General features: G+C 31.9%; 1 protein-coding gene across 1 annotated transcript; it reads right to left on the bottom strand.

Annotated features, from left to right (window-relative positions):
- Positions 1–1,180: 1,180 nt before the first annotated feature.
- LOC123905086 lies at positions 1,181–6,448 on the bottom strand. The gene is made up of 4 exons (XM_045954719.1): positions 5,892–6,448; positions 4,738–4,964; positions 3,627–4,449; positions 1,181–3,501 (listed from the first exon to the last, which is right to left on the bottom strand). Exons 2-4 carry the CDS (start codon positions 4,960–4,962, stop codon positions 1,439–1,441), a joined length of 3,111 nt encoding a protein of 1,036 aa, XP_045810675.1. The 5' UTR covers positions 4,963–4,964; positions 5,892–6,448; the 3' UTR covers positions 1,181–1,438.
- Between the last annotated feature and the right edge of the window lie 4,921 nt (positions 6,449–11,369).

Genomic DNA, 11,369 nt, shown 5'->3' with positions numbered 1-11,369 from the left:
GTGTGTCATCATCCAGGATCAATTATAAATAAAAGTGTCTAATCTCATACATAATAGTGGTTAACAAGTTTGATTCTCTTGATGTAACCAACAAAAGTAATTGCATTTACTAAAGAAAAATGATGTTTGAGCATTAAAATTTTGTTATCAAATTTATTTTCAAGCGTTTTATGTGTATTTTTGAAATAGGTAAAGTATAGAAAATAAAAAGTAAGAGAAAGATAGAGATAGAGATGAATATATACATTGTCAATATTTTATGTTCAAATAACATATCTCTTTATAAACAACTCTTCTTTTTTATTTAATTTTATATGAAAATTGTCTCGTAAACACAAGTAGGATAATAAAAAACTGTAAAAATATTTGATATCCTTTACGGAGGATTCGAACTCAGTACTCACAAAAGACTCTTTAAAAAAATATCAAAAATTTTTTGTATACCAAAAAATCTTTCATTGTCAGGGACAACAATTAAATTTAAACAACCGTTTAATTTGATAAGTGTATCTTCAATTCATTAAATTCAATGGCAAAATATTTTATTGATGTTACATCTACCAGTTTAGTAATCATACTAATGAAGCAAATGAATGCCCCACAATTCCAAAAAAGATTTGGTCATGGTCATATCAGCTATTAAACATGATTTTAAACCCTCGATAACAGGAAATAACAAAGTCCGTCAAAAAAAAAAAGAGATAGGTTTAGTGGTGATTGGCGCTAAATTTGGTAGAGAGGACTCCAGTTCGATCCCCTGCAACTACGATCGGGAAAGAGCTGGAACCACTTGATGTCAGAACTAACCTCCAAACCAGATTAAACTGGTGGTGTGGTGTGAAAACCAAAAATAATTATCAACATGCATAACTCATATCAAAGGAACAAATCTAATACTAGTGTACCATAACATATAATACAAAAATAATTATAGTCCTACTAAACCCATTTGGGTTGATTTAGTAGTGTTGCCTTGAAACCTTTGTAGTATGTTATTCTCAAGATCTCGGATTTGATTATTGCTGATGCCAATTTCGGTGGGTCAGTTCCTACGGGACAAAACCTCTTACTAGTAGGTTCTTGGAGGGCCAACTCAAGCATGCATAGTATCACTACTACTACTACCAAGTGTAACCAGAAAATCATTAGTAAGAATTAAACAAACAGATATAACAACGAATTGAAGAAAGCACTTGTATATATTTCAACGGTTCTATAAAGATATAATGAGAAGAAATCATGCAACATTATTTAAGAATACAAGTTGGTATTATCCAAAGACTACTGACAACAATCAAGCTTATACCCGAATCCGAATTGAAAAAATTTACAAGAGGAATCGCCAATGTTTGAGAACATCATGTCTCAATCAAATATGGAACTCACAATGCTTACCTCTATAAATTCTCATCTAAAAATTTTAAGCCTCTTATGATGATCATGTTATTGGAATCGGTGGAGGATTACCAGCCGGACACCTCTGTCTTCGAGGCCTTCGAGTTGTTTTTCCCCAACCCGTTAAGCTCCTATCCTCCAATGCGACATCAATGTTATTAAGCTGCTGTGTTAACAGGGTGGTGGTTTCATTGGCAGCAACAGGTGGGGAGGGAGAAGGGGTAACCTGCACTTGCCGCCTCGGCCTCCCCCTCCGACAACCGTTCTTAGACGAGTTTTTCCTAGTTAGTCCTGATTGCCATGAATGACCGGTTGCTTTCATAATGCCTCCAAATGTCTGAATATCTTCTGTTACTTCATTCCTTGATAAAGATACAAGACCTGGAAGGATGTCCCTTTGGAAGTCTCTCTTCTGCCTCCCTCTCCTTGCGGGCCCCCTTCGCGTCCGAGTAGGTAAAGTACTTATTATTTCTTCCACTATCAAGTTTTCCGGTACAAGAGGCTTCGGCATGTAGTCTTCTTCCTTCATCTCTTCAAGTTTCAATGTCATGGACTCAAAATAATCAAATCTGTCATCATCCTCGCCATCTTTCCCTTTCGAATTATCGCACTTGCTCACGAGATTATCATCACACAAGGAAATTACATCCGCAAACCAAATTAGTGGATCCACCGTTGGACTTTCTGGTGGACTATTGATAACATCATTCACTTGATCACATGAAAGTGATGAAAGGACAATAATTGCTTCTGCTGCATTTCTCATAAGTTCGTCCTGTGGCTGTTCAACAACATCTTGTAGAACTTGAGGTGATGCTAGAGAAGTTTCTTGCTTGTTTTCTTCCTCAATGAGATCCTCGTCTGACTCAGGAACGGGAGGGGCTTCCAGGTCTATCTCGTCTTTCATTTTTGTATTGGCACTTGGTATAGTTGTGAAAGATCCTTCATCCTCGCTCATACTTAAGTTCAGATCAATTTGATTTCTAGAGTCGTCTGCTTCCGCCGCAGGAGATTTTGTCTTACTAACAACAGTTTCGGTGAACCCTTCTTTGTCAAGCTCAAGATCATTAGCATCACAGGGAATGTTCATATCAAACATCAGGGTTTTGTGCTTATTATCCACTGCTTCTGCATGAGTGCGAATTGACACAGAGGGAGAAGTGATTGAAGACAACTCCTTCTTCGGAGAAACATGAGGCATATCAAATATTGGAACACCAAGAATTTTCTTATTGCTAGAGCTTGCACTAACCTCAGTCCTCCTTTGGTCAAAATTATTAGAACATGAAACCGAAGTTACACCATGCATAAAATCTCCACTAGGCCCCTTTCTAGTTTCACCTATCATCAACAATGGAGCAGTGTGAAGAAAATTTGTCTCTCCTGCAGTAATGGAGCTTCTATCAGTATTTTGTGCTTCATTCTTCCGAGTGTTCTTCGCTCTAAGCCATGACAAGGCATCTCCTTCCATTATACCAACGCTTGACTGAGGAACTAAGTTGTTATTGTGTGAACCATTTGAAAGAATCCCATTTAAGTCGATGCCTTTTCCAGACTTCTTGTCATTATTATGAGTCGGATAGTCATAGCTAATGGAAGACATGTTCATTGATGGTTCCTTTGACCCAGATGAAGATCCTCCATAAAATACGTTGTTACGTAACGGTGCATCGCGTTGAATACCAGGGTTCGGCTTGGAATTCATATTTAGAGGCCAAAACTCTTCCAAATTCCTGTTGACGGCACTGGATGCATTAAGATATGGAGGTGTCTGAACTGACATTAATTTCTGGCTTAGGCTGCAACTCGCCACTCCCCAAGAAGCCGCAGAATGAGACCAAGACTTCGATAAATCATAGGAAGAAGCAACTGGAGCAAGACCAGGTTTATGTAAAGGTACCATTGACTCGGGAAGTTTATTAACAGGGTACTCATGATTCCTTTCACTAACTGTCTTTTCCCTCCATGTATCAGGCTTGTTTCGACCATCTAGATAATTGGATGCAGGTCCTTGGCTGTATGTATGCTGCATTGTTTGGGACGATAAAAGTGATTGCTCCGGTTTGAGGACATTCGGCACAGGCTGTAGGTTACTTTTAGCATGCCCTGTCAACATAAGAATCGTTACTTTCATGGCAGTGGTGAAATCAAACATGTCTAAATAAAAAACAGCTTATTTTCATGAAGAAAAAAAATCTTAAAGCAACTCAATAAGAATTAAGAACCCTAACCTGTCTCAGCCGCCAAGGGAATTCCCTCTTTTCCATTCCCATTATTCTTCAAATATCCATTATGTCTAGCCCAACTGTCAGTTCCCTGACGTGAATTTAGCAAATGTTCCCTAGACGAACCAAAAAACTCTAACTTTTGTTTGGCACTGGCAGTAAGATCGGAGCATTCATTTGCGGCAACTGAATTACTCGGAACATGAACATAAGGAGAATCATATGTCTCATCTAGTTGAACAGGTTCGTTTAAGTCAGCGAAACCGTTTAAGTCAGTGAAACCATTTCTTCTCCTTAAAGACTGCTCGGAAGATCTTGAGGTGTTCTGGCAACAACTCTTTCCTCTATCATCCTCCTTTCCAATTTTACAACTTCTATCAGGAAGAAATAACGTTGAACCACTTGTCTTTTCATCACTGAGCTTTTCATCACTTTCATCAGAATCGATGTTTTCATCAGCAGGGAGCGAAAGGTCAAACATTTTTCTTCTCACCTTTAATGGTCTGGTGGACTCAAGGACCTCGGCATCTTTTAAACTATGCGAGTCTCGGGATGCAAAGGGACCGACTTGGTTGCTTATTCCTTGAATAGAACCTAAAGGAGAATGAACACCTGCAGCACCTGAAACAGATGTCTTAGCATAAGCCGAATTTCCTGCAGGAAAGCCAGAAGCATGCCATTTTCTGCCATCTTCAATTGTTACTTGAGATGTCAAGGGGCCGGTACAAAACGAAGCCTCGACAGGTATCTGGTTTCTGTGTAATTCTTTCCTTTTGAAATCACTCATCAAATCTCTTTGTATTCTGTATAAACGGTGAAGTTCATAAACCTGCTCGACAATAAACAGTTCTAAAATATATCAATATAAGTTCACTAATAATAATTGTATCTAAAACTAAGTAAACTCGGTTCTGTTTTGATAAACAGCTTAATTAAGTGCTTATGACATAAGCCCTTATCTATAAGCTACTCCCTCCAGTCACTATTATAAGCAAAAAACTGCTTTTTAGGTTGACTAAAAAATTAATGTATCTGGTCAATAATATAGACTAGATACATTACTTGTTATAGTGACCAAAAACGATAAAATTGAAGTTAGAAATTAGAATCGACATACCTGATTCTTAAATATAGCTTCATGTTCAAGCATCATACGCTTGACAACATCCTTATCATGCACAGAACATGCATCAGCGGTGGAACTTGGAAGATAGTTATCATAATACTTCCCATTTGTCGGTGTTCTATCGCCATAAAAGGGCCAGCCACAACTGCTGGATTCCTCGTTAAGATCTCTCATCATTGAGTAATTTCCTGGTAGATTCTGGACCTTAGTTCCCATTCCTGTAAATGAACACAGTTACATCGAATTAAGTCACGTGACACAAATTAACATTTACTAACGTTGATTAGCATTGATTATACCATAAACACAAATTACAATAAGCAGCCAACAAAAGTGATTCAATCACAGATCGTGAAAGATAGCGTTCGTTTACATTCCGATATAGCACTGCTATAGCCGCTATTTGACAACAATGGCAAATGTCACGTTGTCAATTCATATAGTTTTAAAGCACATTTATATGGATGTAACTTATCAATCAATGGAAATTATAAGCACATCCGATGAATCGCATTTGAAAGCGACAAAGTTTGCAATTTTCGAAAAATCTTTATGATGAGTTATTATGTTTCAAAGGTACACATATCAATGAAATGAAAAATATCTTTGAATAGTGAAACAGTTTCAAATCAAGCACACCATAAATTCATCCACAATATAAGGGAATTGAATTCTAAGTGAAACAAAAATTGAAGAACACAAAAAAATCAACCAATAAAAAACAAAATTTAATCAAACAGATCTAATACAACAATTATCTAAGCAAACACAAAAACACATTTTTTTCAATTAGAAGCATCATTTTCATTTCAAATACTAAAAAAATTCAAAGTAAAATTATCAAATAATACTGTAACAAAAAATAAATAAATGATCAAATAATAATAAATAAAAACAAAAAACAGCTAATTTCATATAATTAAAAAAAAAACAGCTATGTGAAAGAGTTCATTGGAATAATCTCCCCAAAACAACAGGAACAAAGGAATTAACCTTGTACACAAAACAGAACCAGATATAAAATACTAAAACTAAAATTCAACTAGGTTAAAAAAAAATAAATACATATATGTAATTAATTAAATAATTATAATTAAACAAAAATCAATGTCAAAAAAAATAAAAAAATTAAGAGAGAAATTTACCACAGAGCTACATCCTCTTGTTAAGAGTTTTGGGTGTTTAAGAAGAATCTGAGATGGATTCTACCATTGAAGAGAGTAACAACAATAACACCACCAAGAGAAGTAAAAAGGAATTGAGGAACTTTTAGATTCCCACTATTTAAAGCTAAAAAAGGTATAAAAAAAACACTAAAAAACAAAAAAATAATAATTATAAATAAAAAAAATTATAAGAAAAATAAGAAAGTGGGTGTTGTTGGAAGACCATTGAAGAAGCTTAGATCGTCATCAGGTTCAAGAAAAATAGAAGATTTTCGATCTAATGGGCCACCCAGACACACTTATCTTTCTCTTTCTCTCTCTATATCTATGTATGTATCTGTCTAAGAAAAAATGGTACACACAGAAAGAGAAAGAAAAAAAAAGAAGAAGAGAGAAAAAGAATGAAAATTTTTTAGAGAGAGAGAGAGAGAGAGAGATCCGAGATAAGAAATCTTTAACTCACAAAAACAAACGACCTTCTAAGAACAGTGACATGAAATTTGTCAACATCCGGTCTCTTTATATTCTCTGCTTTTCTATCACTCCTCTCTCTTCTTTCCATTACCATTTATATCAATTAATTATTTTTTATTTATTTTTATAATAAATAAATTTATGTTTTTTTTGACAAAAATAAATTAATGTATCTAGACTATATTATACTTCTATATACATTAATCTTTCAATGTAGTATCTAAAAAGTTAACTTCTTCTTATATTAAAGATCGAAGGAAGATTAATCATCTAATTTTGAAAAAAATAGATTTCTTTAATTTAGACTTCTGTAATTCAGAGTTCAATCACAAGGTAAATAAATCTAATTAAAAACTATTCTTATAAAGAATTGAACTTGAGGTTCACTCAAAGAATTTGTATTACGATGAACCTGTTAATTAATTACTTGAGTTCAATATTAATTTATATGTTAGTTTTTTTTTATATTACAAAATAAGACCAAAAAAAGCCCATTTCACTAGTAAAAACTAAAAACAAATGCTCATTTCTAGATTCTCTCCACCTTCGTTGCTTTGTTATCTTCATTTCAATTATTATTTTTTTACAAAGATATTAATTATTATCAATTTAAATACCAATAATTGACCAAAAAAAAATACAAATAATGGATCTGTACTAGTAGTAAGAAATTTGGACCGTTTGAAAGTCATTGGAATTTGATCTCTAATTATTACTCCTTAGATAGAGATTAGTCACCGATACTTCTTCCATCTCAAAAGATTATCACTTTTTATTTTGAATGTAACTTTTTTTTTTTAATGTCATACGCATCCGTCTCAAATTATTATTTTTGTATTTTATGATAATAAAAACAAAAATACATCAATAGTTAATCTGAATATCAAATAAAATAATCTGAATAATCATTATCTTTCTTTATTCATAATTATTGGTCAAATTATTCATAATTTTCATTTAAATTTATTTGAAATTGTCAAATGTGATGGAAAAATAACTTATTTATTTGAGAGAGAGAGAGAGAGTAATAATTTTGTCAAAAAGAAAAGAAGTATCTAATAATTTTGACTAATAATAATTTTCATTATTTTTGTCATTAATTTTTGTAAATATCAACTTGTGTGTATATAGTAGTAAAGTTTAGTCACACTGTATTAAGTTGTTAAAAAAAATTATATATATATATATATATATATATATATATATTACAATAATGTTACAATATAATTATTTGTGAAATTTGACCGATAATGATAATTATAATTATTATTATTATTAGTTTATTACTATTATTGTTTTTAGTCAAAATATTAGTCAATAATAATAATAGTATAATTATTATTATCATTAATATTTTTAGCTATCAACAGTGTATAATAGTCAAAACTTTAGTAATAACAGTAGAGTTTAGGTGCACTGTATTAATTAAGTTTTTTTACAAAAAAAAAAATTGTTGAAAAGTATTTTAAAACTTTAGTAAAAAAAAGGTTGCACTGTTCTACCAAAAAAAAAAGGTTGCCCTGTCATTTGTAAAATATGACTAATTATTGTCATTAACTTTCTTATGTCTGCATTTTATTTTTCTCCCGTTTAATTTAAATAAGTGATTTCACATAATTAAGTTTTTTTGTTTTATCTTTTGTTGTGATTTCGTCGTTTGAGATCTGCGGTGTGTTGGTCGTCGTCCGATTGGTACAACGTTTTGGATTTTTTGTCTTGTTGCGGTGTTCGTTTAGTTCATATTAAAAAATCAACTTAAATAAGTTGTTTTATACCGATCTCTGTTCGTCTTGTGCAGAGACCTGGTTAATAATATATTTGCCGTTCAAAAAAAAACTTAAATCAGTTGCAGATTCAATCAATGATTTGAATGTTAACGTTGAAGATCCGACAACATCAATAAAGATAAATAAAGATAACATAATTTTTTTTAAAAAAATTGACCTAATTAGAATATTTGAACTTGTAGGCGCCCCAAATTATTCTCACGACTTAAGCTCTTTGAACACGCTATAGAACTTCTTGAGTCGTAGAACATCCATTTTTTGTACGGTGTTGAATTGTCTTCTAAATAGACTACTCCAAAAATTGAACTCATATTCTTTTTATAAGAGAAAGATGACAAGGGTCGATGATTGAACTCGTATGTAAAATTGTACATAATATAAAATCATTTGATGTGTTATTGGAGTTGTGATCCTCTTCATTTTGTATTTTTTTTTCTATTTCCTCTATTACTATATAGTTTTGAAAATATAAATGCAAAAGCGTGACATTAAATGAGTCAAAATCTTTTTTACATACCTCAAAATATTAAAAAACTTTATTAACATAGTGTGATACAAGTGGTAGATACTTGAATCCCTTAACCATTTGGTCCCGGGTTCGATCCCTGGTTGGTGCGTATGGAGAAACATTTGTTGGGAGAGGTCAACCTCTTAAATGGATCTCAGTTACCTTGAGGGATTAGTCTCTGCAGTTGCACACGGAGGATACATTTGGTTTACAAAAAAAAAATTAAAAAAACTTTGGTAATGGAAGAAATGAAAATCATAGAAAATGGAGAGAATCCTTACTGGTATTATTGAAATCAACAAAGATTAACGTTGTTTAATAAAAAATACATACTGTATTTTTGTGGATCTTAATGACATATCAAATGATTAGTTTGTACTCCCTTAATTTGAAAATGATCGTTCAAGATTTTTATACATAAGTTAAGAAATGTCGTAATATTGTCAAAAGACGTGACAATTCTACTAAACTAAATTTTATTAACGAGTAAGCTACTAAATTAATTCATGTATTTAACTTGCTCTCAAATATAAAGTCTCGACTCGTTCAATATCTCAAAGTCATTTGCTTAATATCTAAATATCTATATATATATAATTCCTAGATAGTTCTCCTACTATCCATCTTAACCCTAATCCACATCACTCATTTACATCCAATTAAATCACACAATAATGCCACATCACTTCCTTATATTATATCATTTTCATCTCTATTTTTTTTGTTTCCACATCACTTCCTTATATTTTTTTTCAATATAATCAATATTATATCATTCTCATCTCTATTTTTTTTATATTATATCAGTCTCATAATAAATAATAAAGAATTATGCTTCTCCAATTATCCAAAAATTGATGTCACAAGATGTTACAATTTTCTACATTATTATTGAATTATACCTCTCCAATTATCCAAAAATTGATGTTGTGATGTTACATTTTTCTACATTATTATAACATTTCTTAGTGACAATGAAGATGAACATGGTTGGATTCTCTTTCAACATTTATCCCATTTAAATGTCAACCGTTTTCATAGAAACAACAAAGAGTTTATAATTTAGTCACACAAAAAAAATACGAAGATATACATTATTGACTTAATTACATTATAATTTTAGAGAAGAGTGAAGGTTATGCAAAAAGTTAGGTTATGAGATTGAAATATATAATAACCATTATCATTATCATATTTCATTCAATTTTAGTGTGTCGCCTATGCGTTGCACTATTGCATTGGCTGGCACACCCCACCAAAAAAATAAATATATTTCATTCAATTTTGATGGTCCGTACTCATTCTCTATACATATAGGTATATATATTGGTTGGAGGAAGTGATAAGTACATCACTTTTATATTATTATTATTATTATTATAATTTTCATTTTATAATACTTATTGTTACAATTTATACAAATAATTTTTCAACATTATAATATAAAATACCACATAACACCTGTGCATCGCACGGGTGTGGGACTAGTTTACTCATAAAATTAGCTACCTACTAGTAATAGTTATTGGGGTTTAACACAAGTGGTTGGTGCCAAATGTGCGAGTGTTGTAAATTCATAATATTTAAAAAATATTGTATTAATTTTTTTAATATGTTAAATTAGTTTATCCAAATTGACACTAGAGATAATCGAATCTGAGACCTTAAAGAGGAGCACACTCCCAAGTCCGAAGTCAATACCACCAGACCAACTCAAATGGGTTTTTATTAAATTTATATAGGTAATAGCTTTTTATTTTTTAATTTTTTTTATAGGAAACCTGTGAGATACATAATGTGAGTTATCCTCTTCCGATCAAAATGTTTCCATACGTGTGAGTCAAGAATCAAACTTCTGACTACGTGCTTAAGAGGACAAAGACTCTTATCACTTTTTTTTTAAACTCAAGACTCTTATCCCTTGAACTATTAATTATTGGTTTTTATTAAATAAATTTTTAAGAATTTTTAAATATTTTGAATGTTAAAATTAAATCACTCACTTGATTGTTATCCATTGCATCAACGTAGATGGTTGGTTATATAAAAATCATAGAATAAATGTATGGGGCCAAATGGTGTGAATATAAGATTTGTTTAGTGAATGTGTGTATGTGACTCCAACAATAATAGGCACAACAAACTTGACAAATCATATCTTTCTCTAACCTAAGGTTCGATTAAGACTAATTAATTAATGTCAGTTTTTCAATCTGACTTCGAGGCATTTGAGGTAAAGGGTGTGAATAAAATGTCATTTTTTAAGGAAATATTTTAATTGGGAAACATACAACAATAAGTGGGGGACCTTTTAAAGGATGAGCGAGGTTGGTCAATAAAATTGCCCTTGTGGGTAGCAAATATTTACATAAATGGGATTATTGGTTTGAGGAGTGCTAGCAACACACTCCAATAACAAACACACTCTAACACACTATCTTCTATTGGTTAAAATTTATATGGGTCCCATAAAAGTTATATGGGTCCACATTTTTTTATGGGACCCATGTGAATTTCAACCAATAAAAGAGAGTGTGTTGGAGTGTGTTTGTTAAAGAGTGTGTTGCTAGCATTATTCTTATTGGTTTTGTGTGGGGTACTTTTAAGGGTACATTTTACAGTGCATAAAAACATACTCCCGTCGTCCCTTAATATAAGTCTCAATCAGAGTTTTTCACGCATATTAAA

The sequence above is a fragment of the Trifolium pratense genome, linkage group LG2, assembly GCF_020283565.1.
Source record: "Trifolium pratense cultivar HEN17-A07 linkage group LG2, ARS_RC_1.1, whole genome shotgun sequence".
In the NCBI taxonomy this organism is placed as follows: Eukaryota; Viridiplantae; Streptophyta; class Magnoliopsida; order Fabales; family Fabaceae; genus Trifolium; species Trifolium pratense.
This window is presented reverse-complemented; position numbering and strand designations above follow the sequence as displayed.